This window comes from Pongo abelii, chromosome 6, assembly GCF_028885655.2.
Source record: "Pongo abelii isolate AG06213 chromosome 6, NHGRI_mPonAbe1-v2.0_pri, whole genome shotgun sequence".
Classification (NCBI taxonomy): domain Eukaryota; kingdom Metazoa; phylum Chordata; class Mammalia; order Primates; family Hominidae; genus Pongo; species Pongo abelii.
This window is the reverse complement of record NC_071991.2, coordinates 150,320,299-150,346,719: the sequence shown is the minus strand read 5'-3', so window position 1 is coordinate 150,346,719 and position 26,421 is coordinate 150,320,299. Positions and strand designations below refer to the sequence as shown.

Here is a 26,421-nt window from a genome sequence, read left to right as displayed (position 1 = left end):
TCTGGCCTTCCACCTGGAGAAGCCACCAGGGATCTGGCCTTCCACCTGGAGAAGCCACCAGGGATCTGGCCTTCCACCTGGAGAAGCCACCAGGGATCTGGCCATCCACCTGGAGAAGCCACCAGGGATCTGGCCTTCCACCTGGAGAAGCCACCAGGGATCTGGCCTTCCACCTGGAGAAGCCACCAGTGACCTCGTCTTCCCCCTGGGATCTGCTCCAATTCTACGCTGAGTGTGTGTGTGGAGAAATCTCGCCTCTGATTACCTGCCAGCAGATGTTACATAAATCATCTAACACGTGGTAGCTGCTCCAGTTGCTAAGGTGAAAGACTGTCAGGGGCTAAAGAAGCCATGTCCAACCCTTTCAATGCAACAACTGTTTTGCTTATCCATAGTGGTGAATACCAGGACCTTTTTATTAGCTTGTCAACTGTCATTAGCGTTAGTGTATTTTATGTGTGGCCCAAGAGTTTGTGGCCCAGGGACACCAAAAGGTTGGACACCCCTGGGCTAAACCTTCTACAGTGGCTTGGCCAGGGACAGAGCCTCACAAAACTGTGCCACAGTATTTTGTTATCAGCTTCGAGAAGGTCAAGGCTAATATATTGTTAAGGGAGGATCTGGGCTTGGCCTTCAGGGCCAGGAACCAGGGTGGTTCTGAGGCCACCCTTCCAGGGCTCTCAGCAGCGGTGAAGAGATCCTCCGGAACCCCCACCCCGCCCCATTCCTTGGTGTCTGCCCCACACTTCTACTCACAGGAACAGCCCTGAGCACAGCAGACCCTCTAAAGGGTACCCATGCCTTACAGAGACTATCTGATCATGAACACACGAATAAAATACCTGGCAATGGTTTTCTGCCCCGAGAACTCTGCAGTCTGTCCTCATCTGGGGGTTTCACTGCTACATACTTGTTTGCTTTCTCAAAACTCTGTCGGCGTGGCCAACCGAGGAAACCGCTGTCACGTCCATTTCTCCAGAGGCAACCCCGACGCCCCTCGCCACAGGGAGACCATGAGGTCACTGGGCACCTGCCTTCTTGACCCATTTTAAGTCTAGTTTTCAAGCCAACATCCTGCCCCAGGATCAGCATCATGAATAATCACTGTTGTCCTCTGTCACCCTGTGGAGAAATCTCTCATGACCAACCTGAGAGAGCCTGGCTCCTGTCAGAGTCTAGGGACCATCAACCACAGCTGCAGCTATGGAAACGTCGAACTCAGGGGAGCCCCTGGGTACCAACGCTCAGGTAAGATGTCACCAAAAGGGGAGAACTGGCAGGAACAAGTCCCTGACAGACGGGGTGGCAGCTTGAAATCAGGTAAACAGGGTTATATTCTGATCCCTGGCTTCCTTCAGATGGGTCTTGTGGCCTGGTGACTCTTTCAGACACACTGCATACCTAGTCACCATAATATCAAGAATCATAACTTAAAAGCATGTTGGTATTTTGATCATCTCATCTTAGAATAAGCCTCAACTGACCCCTGGTCCTGCTCTCTCATGATGGCCACGCTGGCCGATGATTTTCTGGAGAGACAGACCCTGGCTTATATCCAATTAAGAACTGAGTGAGGACTGGGGAAGAACAAGGATGGGTCAGTGCTTGCAATTAGACATTTCTAAGGGCGTTTTTGCTGAGGTTTTGGGGGTTGTTTTTTTGTTCTTTTGCTATTGTTTTTCATTTACTTTTTTAAAGCCCACCGCAGACAACTCCTTTAAATCTTTTCCAGGCTAAGATTCCTCCAGCCTTGCTCTCTGGCAGGGAACACTGCAGCCTTGGTCTCCTAACAGCCCATATGTCAGGCGATCCCAAACAGTGCCCCAAGGAAGCCTGGGGTGTCTGAGAGCTCTCCCTTGGCCCACCGCAGTGTAGGAGAGGGGCCACAGGGCCAGGTTCCTTGACTGTCACCCCAGACTTGGTGAGCTTATCCTTCCCAAGATGACTGTCGAAGACACGGGTCTGCTTCTCACTGTAACACCCAATGGCTGACACAGTGCCGTGGGCACACCTGCTGCCTCATCTCAAAATTCTGAGCTATTGTTATTCTGAAGGATAATCTGAGAGGTACGTAGTCCATTCACACCTCTAAGTCTTCTAAATTCTATCACTGGATCCAAAAGTCCCAGGGCAATGCTCCCTGTCTGCTCAGTATTCTTTCATTATTCACTCCCAAGACTGTTCACCCTCTGAACTTGCACCGCGAGCCATTAGAAGACACGGCAGGAAGAAATGCACATCATTATCCACTGTAGGGATGGGTGAAGGAGGTATTCTTAGTGAGGGTCTAAAGAAGAAATTTCTCTCAGGTCTCAGTGTCAGAAAAAGCTGGGCCTCTTCGGAAAACCCACTGGCCTTAATCATATGTCCCAGGGGCCTTGTGTCTGCTGAGCAGCTCAGAGCCACGAGGGGCCTTCCCCATAGCTGGGTGCAACCACAGAACTGTGTGCACGGGCTCTGTCCTCATCTGACCCTGCTGTGCTCTTCTGCCGCCCTCACTTCTCCTCACCCAGATTCCTTCAGCTACTTCATCCTTGTATATTGGATATACTTTCCTGCCGGTTTCAAATTTTCCACACTAGAAGGCAAGCAGGCAGGAGGGGGCACGGGTGTGGGTTTCTAAGGACAGACAAATAGGAGAGCTGAAGCCCAGCTGCATGATCTTCAGGCAAAATATAGTTAATTGTTCAATGAGTTTATGAAAGGATGCTGGGTTCTCATTTTGAATTCCTCTCTTCCTTCAGTAATTGAAGGACAAACTTCAACAGCCTAAACATCCCTGTGATTGGCAGCAAACATCCCACTGCATTCAGCAGGCAGTTGCTGTGTTAAAGACACTGAGCTACAAACGCGAAGAAGACATCACGGTGCAAACGCAAAGAAAACACCACGGTGAGCCCTGCAGAGCGGACTGCAGCCCAGGCACTAGAGCTCACTGCAGACTGCAGTCCGGGCACTAGAGCTCACTGCAGACTGTAGTCCGGGCACTAGAGCTCACTGCAGACTGTAGTCCGGGCACTAGAGCTCACTACAGACTGCAGCCCGGGCACTAGAGCTCAATGCAGACTGCAGCCCGGGCGCTGGGGCTCACTGCAGACTGCAGCCCGGGCACTAGAGCTCACTGCAGACTGCAGCCCGGGAGCTGGGGCTCAATGCAGACTGCAGCCCAGGCACTAGAGCTCAATGCAGACTGCAGCCCGGGCACTGGGGCTCACTACAGACTGCAGCCCGGGCGCTAGAGCTCACTGCAGACTGCAGCCCGGGCACTGGGGCTCACTGCAGACTGCAGCCCGGGTGCTGGGGCTCACTGCAGACTGCGGCCCGGGCGCTGGGGCTCAATGCAGAATGCGGCCCGGGCGCTGGGGCTCACTGCGGACTGCGGCCCGGGCGCTGGGGCTCACTGCGGACTGCGGCCCGGGCGCTGGGGCTCACTGCGGACTGCGGCCCGGGCACTAGAGCTCACTGCAGACTGCAGTCCGGGCACTAGAGCTCACTACAGACTATAGCCCGTGCACTGGAGCTCACTGCAGACTGCAGCCCCGGCACTAGAGCTCACTGCAGACTGCAGCCCCGGGCACTAGAGCTTACTGCAGACTGCAGCCCCAGGCTCTGGGGCTCACTACAGACTGCAGCCCGGGCGCTGGGGCTCACTGCAGACTGCAGCCCGGGCGCTGGGGCTCACTGCAGACTGCAGCCCGGGCGCTGGGGCTCACTGCAGACTGCGGCCCGGGCGCTGGGGCTCAATGCAGACTGCGGCCCGGGCGCTGGGGCTCAATGCAGACTGCGGCCCGGGCGATGGGGCTCACTGGGATGCTTGAAGGCGATGTCTCAACCTCCCCAACCTAGAGATTCCTAAAAGTTCAGAAATGTAAACAGGGAACTTTAAAACACATACTTTGTCATTCTGAGGATCTGCATCTTTATAACAATCATTTGAATGTTTTAAATGCATTCATTTCAGATTTTTCTTCTAAAAAGCAATTCTATTTGTTTCCTACACTAAAAATAAATAAATAAAACAAAAATCATTTCATGGCTGAATCTTTATTTTCACTTAAGAAAATGCCCAGGAAGACAGCTGCAGGTGGAAGTTATGACTATGCTGAGCTCTCAGCGGGGGCTAAGGCAGGCAGGGCCCTGGCCAATGGCAGATCATCCCTCAGGCGTCCCTGTACGCCACTTTTCCTGAGCGCCGGGAGAGCTGCACACACCACCCCACGAGTAGGCCCCTAAAACAGAGCCAAGTCACTTCAGGAGTGGCATCCATCTCAAGAGATTCTGTAAGGGGAGGTCACAACCCAGCAATAGGTGGGGGCCAAACAGCCCTCATTCGCGCTGCTCCTTTGCGATTCAGAATCCCTGCTTCCTCACCGTGAAACATCACGTGAGCTCCAAGTGTCCAGCTCAGCACGGAATAGAGCTCCTTGCGGTCAGCACTCTGCATGGGCACCATCAGCGTGGCCACAGACGGTGAACTTTAAAACTAGGCAACCAATAAAACCTGAAGACAACACTGCATGAATACTGGCAAGATGCGGGATGGCCTGTGCCATCGAGGTGCTTCTGGAGAAGTCAGAAAACTCAGAAAGGAACATCATGAGCTCAGAAAGTACTCAGCAAATGAGAAGAATGTGGAACAGGAGAGACAGAAAAAGGGCAAAAAATGAAAACACTAACTGAGGGGTGCTCTGAGTCCAGGTTATAATGTATATTACCCAGCATATACTGTATATAAATGTATATTAAAACTTCAAAGCAAAGACGAGTTGAAGAAAACAAAAGTCCCTAAACCGAGTGGATTAAGACACTCACAGTTGCAGGTGGTGGATAAGAGAGCAATGGGCCCCACTCGGCCATGGCAAGTGGACAAGATGGTCTCACCACTGTACGAGAGCTCACCGGTTGTGCTGATTTCCCCTAAATCCTCTCACATTTACTTCTGGCCTAGAAGTAGATAATCTGTATCTGATAGCATTACAGGCTTTTTCTGTTGACTTTGTTGTGGTAGAAACTAGATCAAATACAAAAGAGGACTTAACAAATACAATCAGATTCACATTAAATCCTTGGAGTGATACCTGAACTGAACAGTAACTCCACCTTCTTAAGACATACATGGGCTCTTGTGCATAAGGCTCTGTAGTAATTTTTACCACTGTAATCAAACTAGGTCACCAAAAAGATAGTGAGAGATAAAATTTATCCTCAGAAAACCAAACAAGCCAGTTTACCCAGCAAAACTGAGAGCTGGATTTCAGACAATAAGAAAAAATTTGTAACAGAAGACATCATCATAAAACTTTTTTTTTTGAAATGGTAAATGACCATTACATCTAGAATGGCCATTTAGTTTTCAGATAAATTTCTACTTCAAATAAACGTAAGCCTAACAACCTAGATTTTTTTAAATCACTATTATGGCTATTTTAATATATTTAAATTCTACTTTTATGTAAAAGGCAAATATTAAGCCAACAAAATAATGTAATAGATTTTTTTAAAAAAACATTTTATTTTAAAAAAATTTTTTTTAGGTTTGGCGTGATAGCTCATGCCTGTAATCTCAGCACTTTGGGAGGCTGAGGCAGGCAGATCACCTGAGGTCAGGAGTTAGAGACCAGCCTGGGGCCAACATGGTGAAACCCCATCTCTACTAAAAATACAAAAATTATCTGGGCATGGTGGCATGCACCTGTAATCCCAGCTACTCGGGAGGCTGAGGCAGGAGAATTGCTTGAATCCAGGAGGTGGAGGTTGCAGTGAGCCGAGATTGGACCATTACACTCCAACCTGGGCAAAAGGAGTGAGATGGAGTGAAACTCCATCTCAAAGACATAAAAATAAATAAAATAATTCTTTAATTTAGAAATAATTTCAAGCTTAGCAAAAGTGATACACTCTTTATTCAGATTTACCTACTGTTAAAATTTCTGGTAGAGTGTTTTTATTTATAGTTTGCATGCATTTATTCTGTCCCCTCCCACACGCACACATATCTAGGGGCGGGGAGCATCTGAGAGTAACTTATATACATCATACTTTACTACTAAATACTTTACTACTAAATACTTTAGTGTGTATTTACTAAAACTGAGAACATTCTTTTATGTTACCACAGTACAACTGCCAACTTCATAAACTTAACATTAATTCAAAACTTTAATCTACTGTTCCTATTCCCATTTTGCCACTTGATTTATTAATATTCTTTAAGGCATTTTTTTTCTCTCCAGTCCAGAGTCCAGTGCAGGGTCAGACTGTGCAATTACTTGTCATGTCTCTGTAATAGGTTTTTTAATTAAAAAATTATTCACTAGGGTATGAAAATAAATGTTCATTATAATACTTGAGAAGCATTACATGATCTTGAGTTGCCTTCAAAGGCATTATATAAATTCATTTCTTTCATTTATTCACATAACCATACAAACAGTGCTATGCATATGTGGTCAAATGATTTTAGACAAAGTCACCAAAATACTTCAATAGGGAAATAACAGTCTTCTTCAACAAATGATGTGGGAATAATTGATATCCATGGAGTGAGAGGATGAACATTTATTTACTTTCTCGTTTCATATACACAAATTAACTCAAATTTTATCACTGAGTTAAATGTAAGGACTAAAAGTACAAAATTTCTTTTAAAAACCATTTTTAAAAACTTCGTAATTTTGTGGTAGGCAAAAATTTCTTAGCTAGCATATAAAAAAGCATGAACCATAAAAGAAAAAAGTTGATAAACGGGGTTCCATACACTTCTGTTCTTCAAAAACCACCACTAAGAAAATGAAAAGACAAGCCACAGACTAGAAAAAAAATCTGCAACACATCAATCTGACAAAGGATTTGTATCCAGGATATCTGAAGAACTCTTATTATTGAGCTGTCACTCAATAAACAAATCAATTAAAAATGGGCAAAAGATTCAAACGGACATTTCACAAAAGAAAATATACAAATGACCGCTAAGTACAGGAAAAGATAGTCAACAACAGTTGTCATCAGGATTATACAGCTTAAATCCACCACACACCAAGTTGGGGTTAAGACGAACAACTGCAACTCTTGTACACTGTTGGTGGGAGGGTAGATGCTGTAAGTACTTTGGAAAAACGTACCATACAACAAAGCAACTGCACTCCTGGGTACTTCCCAAGGAGAATAAAACATATCCAGCAGACGCTGAGTACATTTCCAATGTTCATAGCAGGGTTTTTTGTAATAGCCAAGACTGGAAACAACTCAAATGTCCACCAGCAGGGGACGGCTGACTTGTGGCACAGCCGCTCGCTGAGGCACTCCCAGCAGAAAGAAGGGTCAAATGACATGCGCACCTCAAAAGCACCGAGTGAAGGAAGCCGGAAACAGAGAACATGCGGAGCACTCCATTTCCAGCAGCCCCCCATTACCTGTGGCTCACGCTCCACGGTGCCAGTTACCCGTCGGGGTCAGCCACAGTCGGAAAAGATTAAATGGAAAATTCCAGAAATAAACACTTTGTAGGTTTTAAACTGTGCACCATTCTGAGAAGCATGATGAAATCTCGAGCTGTCCCACTCTGTCCCGCTTAGGGCACGAGTCTCTTCTCTTTGTCCAGCATGTCCATGCCGTATATGCCACCCGCCCTGAGTCACTCAATAGCCATCTTAGTGGTCAGACCAACTACTGCAGCATCACAGTGCTTGAGTTCAGGTGACCCTCACTTTATTTAATAATAGCCCCACAGCACAAGAGTGGTGATGCTAACACACTGTTATAACTGATCCATATTATTATTAGTTATTGCTGCTAGTCTCTTACTGTGCCTAATTTATAAACTTTATCAAAAGTATGTATGTACAGGAAAAAAAGATCGTATACAGAGGGTGTGGTACCATCTACAGTTTCAACCATCCACTGGGGGTCTTGGGACGCGTGGCCCACGGATAAGAAGGGACTCCTGTATACGAAACTCCGGAAAGTCAAATCCCATCTACAGTGATAGGAAGCAGATGGGTGCTTTCCTGGAGCAGGGGCGAGGAACTTCCGCCAGTGATGGTTCCCTTCTGTACCTTAACTGTGGTGATTATCACGTTAAGTATGTAAACTTGTCACATCTTTTCAAACCGTACACTTATAATGGTTCATTTGACTCTATATAAATTATATCTCAAAGTTGAACTTTTTAAACAGAGCAACATAAGACAAAGTGATGGCAAGGGGCCATTCTGAGTTGAGAGGGCAGGAATGGCCTTGCTGAAAAGGTGGCATTGGGGACTTAAATGAGAAGAAAGATGCCCTAAAGAGGGTGCACATTTGGCCAATGTGTACAGTCTCTAACTCTTCATTTCTCAATGTTCTGTAACTGTGTGAGGACATAAGATTGAGCCAAGTCGCCCAATTTTATTTTAACATTTTTAACATTTAATGCCCCATAGTTGCTATGGACAACGGGAAAACAATACGCACTATACTTCCAGGCGTCTCCTAAAAGCAAACTCCAGCTCCCACCCTAGTTCCACGCCTTGCTCTGTGTTCAGAAATTCTCATGTGAACCAGTAAACTCAACAAACCCTTTACTATTTAAGAAGAAACAACCCTTGATCCCTACTCACTCCTCCCGAAAGTAACTGTCCCCCCTGTTCCTTCCGCCCTCTGAATACGCTCCCGTTGTCCCCACCCTCCAGCTCAACTCCTCCCCACTGGCAAATGTCCTCTTTCACACAGACACACTTTATAGAGAACTCTGGGAGAAAGCAAGAGCTTCTGTGCCCCAGGCCAAATAACTGGTTTAAATCTCATGTTTTGCTCCTGCCTGAGCTTCAGAATAGGACAACTACCAGCAGATACATCCCCACGTCCACTGTCTACAGAGATGTGGCACACACAGCAGGTTCCGGATCTGTAAGAATGCAGAGTTGGTGAGGTCTCCTGCACACGCGTCACCAGGCAGGCTGCCGTCCTACATGTCTTCCACCAGCTCTGCCCAGATACTGTTTCTAAATTAATGCTGCAAAGTACTCTCATTTTCATCATGTTGAGCTTCAGCCTAGAATTACTGAACTGAACTTTAGCTCTATCCACAGAAGAACTACAGCCTGCGGTTAGAAAGGTCCCTGTGTGGGCACATCCTGGGGGAAGCCGGCCAGAGCAGAGCCGTCCCGGACGGCGCCTCCCAAGGACAAGGTCGAGGGAGCTGGCTCGTACTTCAGCAGCCCCTGAGCCGCCTGGCTCTAAGCTGTCCCGCACCAGCCATGGGCCGACTCCTTCCCGGCGCCCCGCCGCCGACAGCAGAAGTTTCAGGGGACAAGGGGGACCTGCCAGAGCCAGAGTGGAGGGTGGAATACAGTCTAAAAAGGACATACAAGTGTTAAGTGACAGGCTCTATGGAACTGCCAGAACAGGGCCCAGCAGAACACAAGCGTTTAAGAAGACGAAGCAGTACTGGCCCCAAACCCGGTTTTCCTGACAGGGCGTTCGGAGCCCTTCACAATCTGACCCCAGCCTACTCCCTGGAGCCAGGTGGGGATACCCAAAGGCCTCACACTCCCCCCACTGTCTGGTGCTGGGGCCTGAAGCAAGCAGCAAACCCCCTCACCCGTGGTCTCCCACGTCCTCATCTGTGAAGACATCACCAGGCCGCTCACAGGTCTGAGGGGAAATTAGAGGGTAATGATGTCAGCACCGGCCCAGGGAAGGCAGGACGGCGACAAGCACAGTGGGTTCTCTTGTTTGGCCCTCTCCGCCCTGGGCCATGCAGAGGCCTGAGCAGGGTCAGGTCTACACCCCGTCTGTCCACTCCTCCCTGAAGCCGCCACTACACACAGCACTCGGTAAGCAGGGGCCCTCCACAGGCATCGCGGAATGAATGAGGAGCATTTCATTCACTCTACCCTCTGGAATAAAGGGGGGTCAGTAAAGGAAAAAAGACTCTGGCAAGTAACTCAAGAACCAGAAACAATAACTGACAATTTCTGATTAAGTCCTTGGACTCTGGTAACCTCCTAATGTTTCTCCCTAGTGCGCAGGTTCTCAATCAGGGACAATGGTGCCTCCAGGGGACATTAAGCAATATCTGGAGATGATTTTGATTGTCAGGACTGGGTGGGGGTGGGAAGGTGCTACTGGCACTTTGTGGGTAGAGGCCAGAGACGCTGCTAAACATCCTACAATGAAAATGTCAATAGCACCAAGGCTAAGAAACCCTGCCCTAGTTAGCACTGAGCAGTAAAACCAAAGGTGCCTGTACACCAGCAAAGAGGGCCACTGGGGAAGTGGTGTGCCACTCTGCAGCTAATCTGAGATGTGCAGGAGTCCCAAAAGGCAGCGGCTGCTCAGGGCAAAAAAGCAAAGGAAACCAGGCAAAATCCCTGGGAACTTTAAAAATAGAAAAGTCAGTTGGCTAGAGGCCACAGCGGGTGAGGAATCTGCTGCCCTGGCCTGGACGTGGAGCGCCATTCCAGAATATCACTTGAAGTCATTTCATGGAATACAATGACAGTGCTTACGCGTTGCCTGACACAGCTGAAGGCAATTCCACACACCAACTCCTTTCACCTTGCCAATAATGGGATAAAGCAGGTACTATTCCCATCTCCATTCTGCCGAGAAGGACGCTGAGGCACAGTGAGATCAAGTAACCTGCCAAAGTCACACAACTGAACAAGCGGTAGGCAGGGCAGAACACACATCTGGCAGTCTAGAAGCTCTCGGTCACGTGGCATCCACACCTGCAGACCTCATGCTCACCACCATGCAGGATCCACGCATTCGCCACACACGGGCGCCACCCCCCGCCCCGCAGCCCATGTGCTCAGCACAGCACTCTAACCACCAGTCCACACTGCCTCCCTTCCTGTGACACAGAATTCGGACCCCACCTTGTACAGACCAATTTGTAAAGTAGCTCTCCCTGTGCTGAGCTGAAATCTGCTACCCACCCGGCCCTGGTTTCTCTCTTTCCTTGGCACTGCTCACCTTCTAGCTGCCCATCACATGTCCCAAGACAGCCTCATGCTCCCTGCCAGGTCGCAAGTCAAACAATGCTACTTCCCTCAACCATTTCTCACAGGCCATCTTTTCAGGAACTCTTGCTGTTCTGGGGATCCTCCTCTGGATAGACTTCAAAATCCAACAAACACCCTCTTATAATGTGGACTCCCCTCCACAGCAGAACACAACACCATCAACACAGCATGTCTCCCCAGGACAAACAGAAAGACTGAAGCAGTGAGGTGGAACCCTGCCCTTGAGGGCCAATCAATGTCAAATGACTTGCCATCTCCTAATAGAGCAAAAAGTGGTCTGTGGCTGTAAAAACCTCTAAGTCTGATGCAGTGGGAAATGGAGGAAGCATTACTACTTTTTAAATTATTATTATACTTTAAGTTCTGCGGTACATGTGCAGAACCTGCAGGTTTGTTACACAGGTATACACGTGCCACGGTGGTTTGCTGCACCCATCAACCTGTCATCTACATTAGGTATCTCTCCTAATGCTATCCCTCCCCTAACAGGCCCACCAACAGGCCCGGGTGTGTGATGTTCTCCTCCCTGTGTCCATGTCTTCTCATTGTTCAACTCCCACTTATGAGTCAGAACATGCAGTGTTTGGTTTTCTGTTCCTGTGTTAGTTTGCTGAGAATGATGGTTTCCAGCTTCATCCATGTCCCTGCAAAGGACATGAACTCATCCTTTTTTATGGCTTCATAGTATTCCATGATATATATGTGCCACATTTTGTTTATCCAGTCCATCATTGATAGGCATTTGAGTTGGTTCCAAGTCTTTGCTATTGTGAACAGTGCTGCAATAAATATACGTGTGCATCTGTCTTTATAGTAGAATGATTTATAGTCCTTTGGGTATATACCCAGTAATGGGATTGCTGGGTCAAATGGTATTTCTGGTTCTAGATCCTTAGTCCCTTTGGAGGAAAAGAAATGAACCCATTCTTACCACCAACGACCATGTTGCACATGACAAACAGAAAATCAAAACTTAAGTGTTACAGTAACTGAAACCAAGGAAAACCTTTCTTGTCTTAACACTCAACTACAAAAGCATACCTCCCCCCTCACCCAGATTAAATGGAAAAACTTTAATGGAAGGGTTATTTCCATTCTAAAAGTTACTTTATACAAGGAAAAGGAAAAAGCCCTAGACCCAACTTCGCAGGCTTCACAGCCCCTCACACTGTCAGCATCCCTTTCCTGGTGCTTGAAAACATAAGAAATAAATTAGAGAGCAAACCACAACAAAGTCGGTCTGAAGCCTCTCAGCCATGCCTATGACAAACCATTTCTCAGTGTGACAGGTACTATTATTACCAACACACAATCCAATTTTCTCTGAGAAAATGACACGGTTGAGAATCTGCCTCTCATTCCTAAAATGTATTCAGCAGGAGTCTTGATGGGAGATTAAACACAAGGAGATATCCCCGGAGCAGCTGAGGGGGGTATGAGGAGAGAACAGACTGTCCCCGCTCATTTTCTTAGTACCCCTTCCCTAACTTTAGCTAGCTTGCTTGCATCAAAGTAAAATTGGTTTTCTAACTAGTCTTTTATGAGGATTAAAAATTATTTTTCAACTCAAGTGACTATCCAGAATTACTCTGATGGCTTAAATGTGGCTTACAGGCGTCATTTGCTTTGGTTTCTTATCACCTATGCTTGTTTCACCTTCAGAGTGAGGAAAAAGCAGAAAAAAAGAGAAATATGTGAAATTACCAATAAATATATTCTTTCCATCTCATCTCAAAGTAAAACAACAGTGCTTACTCTAATAATTCCGTACCTCAGAAATATAAACATTTAGCCTAATAGTGTCTTTTTTTTGTTTTTTGGGTTTTTTTTTTGAGACAAGGTCTCACTCTGTCACCCAGGTGGGACTGCAGTGGTGCAGTCCTAACTCCCTGTAGCCTCCACCTCCCAGGCTCAAGCGATCCTGCTGCCTCAGTCTCCCAAGTAGCTGAGACTACAGGTGCATGCCACCACACCCAGCTAATTTTTTTAATTTTTCTTTTGTAGAGATGGGGTCTTGCTATGTCAACCAGGCTGGTTTCCAGCTCCTGGTCTTAAGCAATCCTCCTTCCTCAGCCCCTTAAAGTGCTGGGATTACACACATAAGCCATGAAGGCCGGCCTGCATTCTTAATCAATTTCCACAAGGAAGAATAAGTAAACATTTTTCTAAGAAAGAAAGAAAAGATGTCACAAATAATAACATTTTAATATTTTAAAATCAAACTCCTTTACTTACAGAAAAGAAGCAGATTATCCCACACAACAGTCTAGAAAGAAAGTTCTCAGCAGCGAATGTAGCACAGACAAAACATTTTAAAATGCCCTATTCATCTAATACTGTTTTCAAAGTAATGAGAAAAATAGCATACATCACTGCTTTATTTCACTGCTTACAGAGCACAGACCAACCTGACTTTTTTTTTTTTTTTTTTTAAACAGGGTGTCCCTCTGTCGCTAAGGCTGGAGCGCAGTGGTGCAATCACAACTCACTGCAGCCTCGACCTTCTGGGCTCAAGGGATCCTCCCACCTCAGCCTCCCAAGTAGCTGGGACCACAGGTGTGTTCCACCACAGCTGGCTAATTTTTTTGATAGATGGGGTCTCCCTGTGTTGCCCAGGCTGGTCTCGAACTCCTGGGCTCAAGCAATTCTCTCGCCTTGGCCTCCCGAAGTGATGGGATTACAGAGGCGTGAGCCCCTGCGCCCAGCTTAACATGACTTCCTAAAATCAGATTCTGAACTCAAGGTTTGTTTACTTTCGCAGTTTAACAAATATTCACTGAGCCTATCTTTTGAAATACTTCTTTCAGTAAGATTATAGAGTTGGTCTTCAAATCTAAAGTCAAACCCCCCAGACAGCAGAAAAAGGCCCCTTAGGTCTCACCCCAACCTGTACCCCCCGCCCTCCAGCCTCCACATCTCCGTGGTCTTGCAGACTCTGAGCATCTCTGAGGGATGTCTCTAGTGCCTGGAAAGCCCTCGCTCACCACCTCACCAGCCTGGCAACCCCTCCTTCCCTGACTTCTCTGTGAGAGCGCAAAGCCCCCAGGCCCCATAGCCTGCCGTGCACCTCGTTCACCAGGTCAGCAGCATTTACTGAGCACCTCGCACGGGCCAGGAGTGTTCTAACCACCGCAGGTCAGCAATGAATCTGACATATCAAAATGGTCGCCCTCTTGAGATGTGTTTCGGGTAGGGAGACAGAACTATTAAGCATAAATAACTAAAATATATAGCAAATTAGGAGATGAATGTTATGGAGAAAAAAATAAAGCAAGGCTGGGCAAAATGGCGTGGGAAAAAGCGCCAAGGTGCAGTCTAGAGCAGGGTGGTCAGGACGCCTCACTAGAAGACGGCATTTATTGCACTTCGCCCATAATGTGTTTGTTACCAACTGAAGGTCTGAGGAAACGGCACCAAGCAGGTCTGTCAGCACCATTTTCCCAACAGCACACGCTCACTTCGTGTCTCTGTAACAGCATATTTTAGCAATAACATATTTTTTAAATGAAGGTATGTACACTGGTTTTTTAGACATAATGCTATAATACACTTAAACCATAATATAGTGCAAACATAGCCTTCATGTGCACCAGGAAACCAAAAAATGTGTGTGGCTCACTTCATTGCGCCATTCACTTCATTGGGATGGTCCGAAACTGAACCCACAAAATCTCCAAGTTATGCCTGTAGTAAGATTTATCACATATCAAGCACTACACTTCAGCCTGTGTAAGGGTGACCTAATAATTCCATGAGACACTTATGCCTGGCCCATCCTGCACCTGAGGACGCAGGGGCTGGGAATGAGCGCAGTCACGATGCTAGGAAGAGGCTCGGCCCACGTGGAGACCCATGCGGCTTGGCCCTGACACCTATACTCTTAACCACGACAATCTAAAAATAATACTGCTCAAAACGCTTCCCACAAAAGCCAAAATCCAATATGATTGATTCTAAAAAAACACTTAATTCAGAAAACAAAGTGATCCCTTATCACTTTTGATACAATGTGAGAAATCAGCAAATCTCCTGGATTACATTCTGGCGGTCAGCAGTCTTCTGGACACTTTCCGGACACCAACCCACAGTCATTCCCTCCCACAGCCCACTCAGAACTGCAACTGGAAATCCAAACGCATTCAAAAACCGGCTAAGCCAGGTCAGCATTCTAGCCAGAAAGTAGCTGCTTCACTCAAGCCAGCAGATTCTCAAATCACAATCATTTGATTCAAAAAGCACCATTAGTTACAGACCCCTGTGTATGCCAGATTATGCCAGAAAAGCATACATGTCCTGGTAATGCAATAAATCTTGACCTAAGCTAGAAGAGTGTCAAAAACCTAAATACAGAAAAAAGAGTTGGTATCGAAACAGACACAGCATGGAGTATCAGACCTCATTACAAATCATGTTTTTAAAGAATTTCAATCGCTTAAGAAAGTGCTCACAACATAATGCTGTTAATACATAGCATATGAAACATAAATACAACAGGATATATCTATCTACCTATTTACAGTTCATGAAAATAAAAGGGAAAGGTGAAGTAATAACATAAACAGCAACAACCGGGAACGATGGCTCACACCTGTAATCCCAGCACTTTGGGAGGCCGAGGCAGGAGGATCACCTGAGGTCAGGAGTTCGAGACCAGCCTGGCCAACATGGCGAAACCCCTTCTCTACTAAAAATACAAAAATTAGCCAGGCGTGGTGGCGGGCACCTGTAATCCCAGCAACTTGGGAGGCTGAGGCTGGAGAATCGCTTGAACCCAGGAGGCAGAGGTTGTAGTGACTGGAGATTACACCACTGCACTCCAGCCTGGGTGACAAGAGCGAAACTCCATCTCAATAAAAAAAAAAAAAAAAAAAAAACAGCAACTACAAAGGAGTAACTTCTCCTTTGTAAAAGTGTTTTTTACATCTCAAATTTTCTAAATTGAACATGAATTTTAGATTGGAAATCATGCACTCTGCTCATCTGTAGAGTCTAAGTTCTCTTCGGTGAACCTCTGACCACCCTCCTCCCTTCAACCCCGTCTCACGGCACACCTCGCTTCCCACCCGGGGTCAGCCACCATCTATTTATTCAGTTCACTATGTCGACGGGATTTCTCAATAGCCCGCAACCTTACCTTGCCGGATAAACGTATATTTCATGATACCAAATAAAAATCTCCATTTTAAACCACCTCTGCAGATGGAAACGCCCTGTCACCTCTGCAGATGGAAACGCCCTGTCTTTATGCTGGTAAAACAATGTCACAGCACACACCATTATCAACACCACACGTAACCCATTAATCTCCTGAAATTTATGTCAGAAGGATTGGAAATAAAGTCTATACGAACAGCAAGTTCTTAATATCAAATGTGGTGTTAAAAATAACAAAAATTTTCATTCCTGTAATACTAAGAGGCGCTCTTCTTAACTCCATTTAACAGACACACAGTGCCACCTATCAGCCATCCTCTGTAACTGCAGGTGCAAGGTAAAGAACCACTCACAAACATGCCTTCCCCTCTCCCTGCTATTTACGTGCCAAGGACCACGGCAGGTTAAGAGCACAGCTCTATTAGAAGCCCCTGCTCTTTCTATATTGTATTCTTGAAAAGTTTTACTTCCTTAGGAAGTGGAGCTTTTTATTGTCGAACTGAACCCAGAGATTGCAATCCCAGCAAAGTCTGAACAAACCTATGTCTAAAATACGGGCTGTTATGATACCCAACGGTGTCCTAGGAGAAATCCAAGCCAATCTCCAGGTCCGGCTCTAAACAGCCGCCTGATGGGGAGGGACATAACAACTAATGGCAAATTTCTTACAAGGATTACCCACACATCTTTCCTCTAACCACCCCCTCTTCAGCCTGCAACTGCTGTGATTTGGCCTCTGCCCAGCTTCTCTCACAAGGCTGCTCACCCCTGTGTGGTGAACCCAAGGGCTACCTCTTGACCCTCATCCTGTGTGACCTCTCAGTGCCACTTAACAGGGCCCCCTGGCTTCTAGAGTTTTCTTTCTCTTCTCAGGCGACTCCTTGACTTCTGTGACAGTTAATTTTGTGTGTCAACTTGGCCAGGGCACAGCACCCAGTGATTTAACCACACTAACCGAGGTGTTGCTATGAGGGTGTTTTGCAGATGTGGTCAACATTAAGGAAAGATGACCCTCTATAATGTGGTTGGGCCTCATCCAATCAGCTGAAGGTCTCAAGAACAAAAACTGAGATTTCCTCGAGAAGGAATTCATTTCCCCAAGAAGGAATTCTGCCTGAGTTTCCAGCCTGCCAGCCTTCCTACAAATTTTGGACTTGCCAGCCAATTCCTTACATTTTATAGATAATGTAGTGATCGAGATAGTGGCCAGGTGTGGTGGCTCACATCTGTAATTCCAGCACTATGGGAGGCTCAAGCCCAGGAGTTCAAGACCAGCTTGGTCAACACAGCAAGACCCCGTCTCTTAAAAGAAAAAGAGATCGTGAGATACCTGCTATTGGTTCTGTTTCTGAAGAGCCCTGACAATCTCTCTGGCCTTCTTTCTCTGCTCATCCTTAAAAGCCTGACCTTTCTGCTGGTTCAGGCTAAGGCCGTCTTGTCCTCACCTGCTACTCTCCCTTGGTGACATCCATTTGCAGACCTTTTATTTCTGTGAACACACCTTTGGTCCTCAAATCTCTATGTCTGGCCCAGACCTGCAAAGCCTCCAACCTACAAATGCAACTCAACATCTCCACCAAACTAGACCTAGTCTTCTGCTGCCTCAGAAGGGTGCCCCGCTCCTGTATCTCTTGTCAGTAAATGACCCCCCACCCTCCTAGATAAGCAGCAAGAACCCTGAACCTTTTCCTCGCACCTGTCAAGCTCTCACCTATGCTCTGGAGCCTCTCTCCTCTCCCGGCTTCCTCCGTGAGCCACCTACAGCCGCTTCCCAATACGGGCACTGTCCTGCCTCCGCGTGGTCCTACAGCGGCCTTCCTAAATCCAAACTCCATCTCCAATCCACATCCCCTGGTGCAGCCCAAGCACGTTTCTAGAACTTAAGTTGGGTCACATTACACCCCTGCGGAAAATCATCAACGCCCTCAGGATAAAATCTAACTCCATGCGAGGCCCCTCCAGGTGGATATGCGTGTCTTTCCTCGGAGCCCCAGTTGGTAATGGTGGCCCCTGTGCCTTCCCCATAAGCCCTGTGTAATCTGGCCCCAAGCACATCCCAGGCTTCACACTCCCCATTCCCATGTTCAAACATGTGGTCCAGGGAGGCTAAATTCCCTCCAGACCCACAGGATCGCGCTATTCTCCTTCACCCTAGCGCTGCACACAGATCCTGCTGCTGGAAAACCCTTCCCCTCCCATGCTGCACTCCCTGCACTGACCAGGTCACACCAGCCTTCACTCCGATCTGAGTTGATCTGAGTCGTCCCATAGGATGGCCGTCAGCGACATATGGCAATTTTAACTCACAATAGTTAAAGTTTAAAACGCTGTTCCTCAGCTGCACCAGTCACATTTCAGGGGCTCAGTGGCCACCCTGGACAGCACAGAGACAGACACTGCCATCACCACTGAGCACCACGGGAGAGCACGGACCCGGATCCTCACACTCCTGTCCACGTGGAGGCCCACCCCGGGCTCTTGCGGCTCTCCCAGCACAGCCCGGATACGCCCTGCCTGCTCAGCGCCCACGGTGGGACCTGGTGCTCTGCAGGTGCTCACTGACATTACTCGATGTTGCCACAGTGGCGGAGCTCTGCCATCCACATCTCCACCGGCCTCCCACGGCAACAGGTGTCTTAATGTTCTCGTGGGCTGGGCAACTCAATGTCCAATTTCCAGTTGTTAACATCAGCCTTCCCTTCCCAGTAAGACAAAATCATGCCATTTGGGGATTTATCAACAGGAAGCACCAAATAGAAGTTATGAGGGATATTAGTGTGGACCTGGAGCTAAAAGAGCAGAGCTCTGGAACCTTCTCTGCCCACTAGCCCGACCAAACCAGAGCAGCTACCTTTTTATCTGTTCACATATTACACTTCAACCAGGACTTCATCTGAATAAAAGACCTATTTGAAAAGATGAAAAAACCAATGATATGTATTTTTTTCTGATTTTCTCTCTTCAAATATTAAAGGTATTTAAACATACTCTTAAACATTAGAAATTAAAAATAGAGCCGGTGCAGTGGTTCACGCCTATAATCCCAGTGCTTTGGGGCTGAGGCAGGATGATCACTTGAGGCCAGGCATTTAAGACCAGCCTGGGCAACAGAGCAAGACCTCAACTCTACAAAAAATTTTTTTTAATTAGCTGCAAGTGGTCACCCACGCCTATAGTTCCAGCTACTTGAGGGGCTGAGGTGGGAGGACTGCTTGAGCCCAGGAGGTCGAGGCTGCAGTGAGCTGTGATCACACCACTGCACTTCAGCATGGGTGACAGAGCAAGGCTCTGTCTCTAAATAATAAGTATATATTTATTTTATATATATAACTCATTTACCCTGCAACATGCTTCTCTAGTTTAAAATGCATTAACATAATTATATATATTCAATTCAAGCAATTTGTTACAGAAAAATCAATCCCTTTGCTATAGCAGGATGTATTCGCATCTGCTTCACAAACTTCATGAAGAGGAGTTTTTAACAACTCCCAACCCACTGCTGGATCCAGACTGCTGGAGCAGGCTAAAGATATTTTATTGCTGGCCCCACCCTCCCTCCTAGGTTTGTTTCCCACTACCTTCCCCACCACCATAGGCTCTGGCCAAAACAGGCACCACAGGCATCTGCCCACTCTCCTTCTATCTGCGCTCATTATCTTCCCTCCACCTGGCCTGTCCACCCACACCCAGCTCTGCAGGCCAAGCTCTCAGACTCAGCTCAGATGGCAGCTTCTCAAAGCCTTTCTTGATCCCCTCTAATTAAATGCAATCTGCCCCTTCTCTCAATTACTATAATTTGCATGATTCACTTTAATGACATTTAGCTTGTAGTGGTTCCCATTAGAGTTATTTCAGTATTTTTAGCTTTTTTATAAGCTCTTGAAGACAAGAACAGAGCCATCTCGTACATACTTAAATCCCCTAATTTAACAAGTGTCTTGTACCTAGTAGGTACTCAAGTACCTCCTGAATAGAACTGAGAAGTAGAAAGACATCCATTACATGACAAAGCAATTCAAATTGGCTCCCCCTCAAGTAAAGCCCGCAAGTTACTAAACACTGGCTGATCCAAGAGTGGGCTGGCGCTGATGGCGGTTCTCAAGTTAGCAGCACATTAGAGTCACCTGGGAAGTTTTAAGATCCAGGTGTCCAGGCTCCACCCAGCCCAAGCCCAATTAACATCAGAATCTCCCAGGGTGGGACCCAGACTCCGGTCCATTTCACAGCTCCTGGATGAAGCCCACCATGGGCCCAGGCTGATTTTCACCTGCTCTCACACGGAGGTTTCCCCGCAGACCCCACCCCTGTCATTCCTGGATGCGGAACAGATAAAGCAGATGTATAAATACCCTTCTCATCTACACGTCAGACTGAAATAAAAATCAGACAGATGATGGCTACTTTCATCTAAAAAAACTGTTTTGCTTTTTTAAAGATTCTGAATTTTTAGTCAAACTCATAGAAGCAGAGAGTGGAATGGTAGTTACCAAGTGCTGCGGAGTGGGGAGATGTTAGTCAAAGAGAACAAACTTGCAGTTAGAAGATGGGTAAGCTCTGAAGGCCTAATTCCAGCATGGTGAGTACAGTTAGGAAGAGGGTATGGTGTAGTGGAAATCTGCTAAGAGAGGAATCTTACATATTCTCACTGCACACACTGAAAAAGGTAGCTGTGTGAGGTGATGGATGTCTTCATTAGCTTGATTGTGGTAAGCATTCCACGATGTATATACCTGTATCAAATCATCACACTGTACACCTTAAATATACACAATTTTCCTGCTCTTGGTGTGTGTGTGTGTATATATATGTATATATATGCATATACATATACACATATATACACATATATGTATATATATATATGCATATACATATACACATATATATACACATATATGTATATATATATACATACACACAATTTTTACTTGTCAATATACCTCAAAAATATACCTACTAAGTACTCTTAAAAATTAAAAAATTATATTTCAATAAAGCTAGGAGAAAAAAGCCTCACTGGTCCAGACGAGCGCCTCAAGGCGCAGGTGTGGCAGAGGGAGAGAGATTACCTCTTCTGAAGCCAAAAGCACATCTTCAGGGCACCCACTCTGTTGGTCTATGTGGCTAGCACAGCTGACCAAATGAGGCTGTGGAACCAATGAAAGCACACAGGTAGCCAAGGCCAGGAATCGGAACCATCACTCCTGGAGAGAGGGCGTCTTACCTGGCAAGAGCGGCCCAGCAGGTTGGAAGCGCCGCATAGTGAACCAAGAGGAAAGGCACACCCCTAAGACACAGGAATGCGCAGCCGTCCAGAGAAAGGCGACTGCATGCTCTACAGAAGTATTTGCAGCGTGTCTTCTAACCAGAACAGTGTTTTAGAATTATTTTTAAAAACCCACAAACCTACCGATCTGTGCACTTGCTAACACAGATAATTCGGGGCACGCTCTCCGCTGCACTAAGGAGCAGGAGTTAGAGAAGGGAGCGTAGCAAGGAGTGCACCGAGCAGGAGCGAACCTCGTCAGTGCAGCTTCACTGCTCAGATACTGCTTCTGGAGGGACCCTCCTCCATCCCAGACAGTGGGAGTCCATCTGGGAGGGCTGACAGTTTCCAGAAACCAACTCAGCAGGAGCCCTAGCCGAATAGTGTGTGACTCTACCCTGGGCTGTGAGCAGAGCTCAGCAGTGACTCTTCCACAGTCTTTCCTAAAGGCAGCACTGACCTGCTAAGGAACCAGCAAAGGCCACGCCTCGTCATGCACCGCCTAAGGAGGGTCCGCAGATAATTATCACAGGCCAACCCGGACAGTATTAGAATGAGGCTTTCATAAGTAACTCCTCACATGTCTACAACAGGCTCTCTCCTGCTTTTGTAAATAAAACTTCATAGGAACCCAGCCACTCCTAGTCGTTCAACACGGTCTTCGGCTGCTCTGGCAGAACTGAATAAATGCAGCACAGACCATACGGCCTGCAGAGCCAAAATGATTCACCATCTGGCCCTTTACAGAAAAAGTTGGCCAACTCCCGGTCTCACATCACCATGGGGAAAAAAAACACTACAGCAGCTGTTACCTGGCAGGCTAACGCACAGAAACGGGCATTCCTAGGCCTCAATATTAAACTTCAACTTAGTCATCAAGCCCCATACCTTGGAAAGAAGTCCCTCTCTTGGTGGCTACAGGAGAGGCAGTGGTGCCCACCAAACATTCTATCACCCTCCCGCTTCCAGTGCCCAGTGGAGGCTGGCCCACGTGACAGCCCGTGGAGGAGGGGTGGAATGGCCCACCAGCTGTCTCCTCCCCGGCAGCGGGGACCTGAGGCAATGTGTTCCACAACATGGTGGTGGAGCCTACTGCCGACCACACCAGACATGAACCACGTGCAAAGAAATAAACCTTTGCTGCTAAACACTGAGATTTTGGATTAATTTTTCTCATAACATATTCTGGTCTACTCTAACTTAGAAAGGTGGCAAAGAAGTTGACCTCCTTTGTGTCTCTCCTTTCCCACAACGGGGTATAGAGCTTAGCTATGTGACAAAGGAGAAAGCATGGCCAGCCCTAGGACATTCAGTCCTTCCACCTCTCAATCCTACTTGAATTCTCTGTCACTTGCAAGGCACTCATAACACTGGAGAGGTCCTGTTCAAAAAAACCAAGATGGCTGAGGGAAGACAGGATTTATTCTGTACAAACTTGACAGCCAGGGCCAAGCTACACCCTTCTGAAAGCCACAGAGAAGAAATGATTATCCTAGTGACAAAGTGGTCAGGGACAGGGTTTCCTTCTTTGAAGAATAATCTTGCTGGCTACGGTGGCATGTTCCTGTAGCTACTTGGGAGACTTGAAGCAGGAGGATCGCTTAAGCCCGACAGGTCGAGGCTGCAGTGAGCTGTGATCATGCCACTGCACTCCAGCGCAGGCAACAAAAGAAGAATCCTCTTCCCTCCACATTTTATGTAATTTTCAGTGTGATATGGTGGGAAAAGCATTAGTTTTCAAAGATGCGGGAAACGGGCTTAAAAGCCAACCGTGCCACTTGGCAGCCACATGATCTCACCTAGCACGTAACCCAGGCGCCTTTCGCCACCTTTTCCCAACTCTGGGGCTCAGTGTCATTATCTACTAAATAAGGGGCTCCATCTACATGGTCTCCAAGACCATCTCTGCTCCAAAACTTCTATAAAGTCCAGGGAGCTAAACTGTCAAACAAGAAAATTCCCACCCCATGAGGAGCAATCTGTAACTGCTGGCAGTTTCCTCTGCTTTATGATGGGATTAAGATTGAACAGCGTTCCCTGCTGATGCTTTCACTGATGAGGAGACCCAGCTAATGTCAGGCGCGATTGAAGTGGGAAGGACATGACCTGCTATCTTTCTTAATTTTCATATTCTAGTCTCTTTTTAGTTTCCCCTTCTTTGTACTTTTTATTAGACAAGTGTTTAAGAATACGTAGTAAAAACTGAACTATAATTTGTTTACACCCACAAAAGTTATCTAAACAGAAAAAAATTTTAACAATACAATTTCAAACAACTTTCAAACACAAAATGGAGAAAGTAAAAGTTATCCATCATTCCACCCCAAAGATATTTTATTTACTTTAAGAGTTTAGCATACATAATTCAAAAAATATGCAAACTATACATTTTATACAAAATGAAATATATGTAAATTTTACAAGTTCCTTTTTCACTTAATATACACTGTAGCTATCTTTTCATCTGAATTTATATTGATTTACCTCATTCTATTTAAAAGCTATATAGTATTCCACGGTACAGGTGACACAATGCTGAGTGCTGTCTGTTGAGCCTGATTCTCTTCTCTGTACAATTCAGCGACCTGAGTCTGAGTAAGGCGAGTGAGTCGTGCCACTAAGCTGACGGCGCAACTCACTCAAGCAAAGACTGATTAAAGGCGCAGGAAGGCTAACTGCCCATCACCTCCTGCTCACCATCTCGGGCTGTCAGCAGGATTTCTTTTTACTCAATAATCACATAGACTAGATTTTCCTCATTCCAGGTTTCAAAATTCCCTGAAATCTAAGAATTTTGAAAATAATAATAATAATACATGAGCATATTCTATCTGACTGTCCCATTTTGGGCTCTAACTTCTATGTGACGACACCACATCGGCACCAAACCCAAATATGCATGAAATGAAACCAATGGAGTTCATGGAAAGCATGGGGGAGGGCATCGCTCTTACTTTCCATCGATATGTGTGGCTAAAACTGTCCACCTTAAAATGTATCTTGTCAGATAATAACAAAATACATTTATAATACTGAAATATTATAATATTAATACTGAAATATTATAATATCCAGTTGGCCGGGCATGGTGGCTCATGCCTGTAATCCCAGCACTTTGGGAGGCCGAGGCGGGTGGATTGCCTGAGCTCAGGAGTTCGAGATCACCCTGGGCAACATGGTGAAACCCCGTCTCTACTGAAATATAAAAAAAATTCACTGGGCGTGGCAGTGTGCGCCTGTAGTCCCAGCTACTCAGGAAGCTGAGGCAGGAGAATTGCTTGAACCCGGGAGGCGGAGGTTATAGTGAGCCGAGATCGCACCACTGCACTCCAGCCCGGGTGACAGAGCAAGACTCCGTCTCCAAAATAAAATAAAATAAAATAAAAATTCTAGTTAACTGAGTCATATTTCCATTTTCTCTTACAATTATACTGTCTTTAACAAATCCTATGAAACAGAAGGTGAAACAGGGATATTTACTAATAATAGATAGTAATACCATCTTCTAAGAATTATGGGCCTTTAATTGTGGAATGAAATCAAAGTACCTTACCCAGGCAGCTCATACCTTATACAGCGGACGCCGCACATCGATGGGGCAGTTCTGTATTACTTCATCAACAACATCTGAGATGGACTCCATAAAGTCTGGGTTGGCAAACTGAATTGTGTATCAATATAAAAGAAACATTACACATTTCTCTCAAATAGAACAACATGAACACTTCTTTAAAGTAACTTTAACAAATATACAATTTATTATAACTTAAAAGAATTCACATTGGAATGAAGGATATGTCAAATGAATCCCACGTGACTACGTGTGCGTGGGGTGGTGATGACACATTTCTCCTCATGAGGTAAAATGTATGGATTTAGTGAAGAAAAAATACCAACAACAACACAGACAGACCATCCCCACCCCATGAATACAGTGATTCAGTCTACTAAGAGCAGTGAAGAGTACGTGCACGATCTACGTGACACGCAGTGAGAAACATGACTTTGACATATCATTTGACAATATTCGTATTATGAGAAAATTAGGATATAAGGAAAAAGAAACAGGTTCAATGAAAGATTAATTAAACCTGGTCTAGAAGATGCAGGGAAGTGTTTTGTTTAATGAGAAGTGTTTGTTTAACATGAAACAATCCACATGATAATCATGTTATTGAATAAACAGCCATAGATTCAATTCCATAAGTGAAATAAGCTAAAGTATAACTAATTCAACTCAATTACATTTCATTTGAAATATTTTAAAAATCAAAGTAAGCTTGAATGTGCACTCTCAGAGGAAGGAGGAGGACATTCAGTTGCTCACCAGCTGTTCACTGGACATTTGACTGTTCTACGTCCATTTCAAATCAATACTATTAAAAATGAACATTCACTAGATTATCAGTTATTATTTTATTCTCCAGATTACTAGCGAGGTATACATTCTATGCTGTTTCTCTGTACAAAATAGTCATATACACATCTAAAAACAAACAGCAGTTTGTAACCCACCTACTGAATATAAACTGAATTAGCCAGGAATATATACCAAAATATAAATAAAATGCATTATATGTAAATCTTAAAATGTGCCTCTTAATTACTGCTTTCTGCAAAAGTACTAATAATTCCTTATGACTACTAGTTAAAATGATGACATTTCTAATTCTTAAGATTATCTAAATAATAGAAATGCTGGCCTTAGACAGAAGCTTTACCTAACTTGCAGCAGGGAACAGAGCAGGACCAACTGTCCAGGGTTAAAATTAGAAGTTAGGAAGGGCAATCACCAAAGACAGAAAGGTTATATATTATCCCACTCTTAAGCACAGGCAACCTCCATATAGGTCTTGAGATCAGCTACTTGTAATGCTAGCATGTGACCACCCACAACCCTTGGAGATTACTTTTAATTCTATTATCATCTATTGCTCCTAAAAGTCTTCCTAACTATTTGTGGTATAACCCATCCTTAACTATTAAAAC

General features: G+C 45.7%; 1 protein-coding gene across 7 annotated transcripts in view; it reads right to left on the bottom strand.

The window, feature by feature from the left end:
* The window catches only part of ACTR3B (actin related protein 3B), a 1,031,695-nt gene that overhangs the window by 939,022 nt on the left and 66,252 nt on the right, over window positions 1-26,421 (bottom strand). For all 7 annotated transcript variants that reach the window (XR_008527331.2, XM_002818703.5, XM_054560038.2 and 4 more), the window contains one exon: window positions 25,001-25,093. Coding sequence is in view for 6 of the 7 variants with exons in the window: in XM_002818703.5 (XP_002818749.3) it covers window positions 25,001-25,093 (93 nt within the window). In the remaining variant the exon portion in view is untranslated. The remainder of the gene's footprint in view (window positions 1-25,000; window positions 25,094-26,421) is intronic.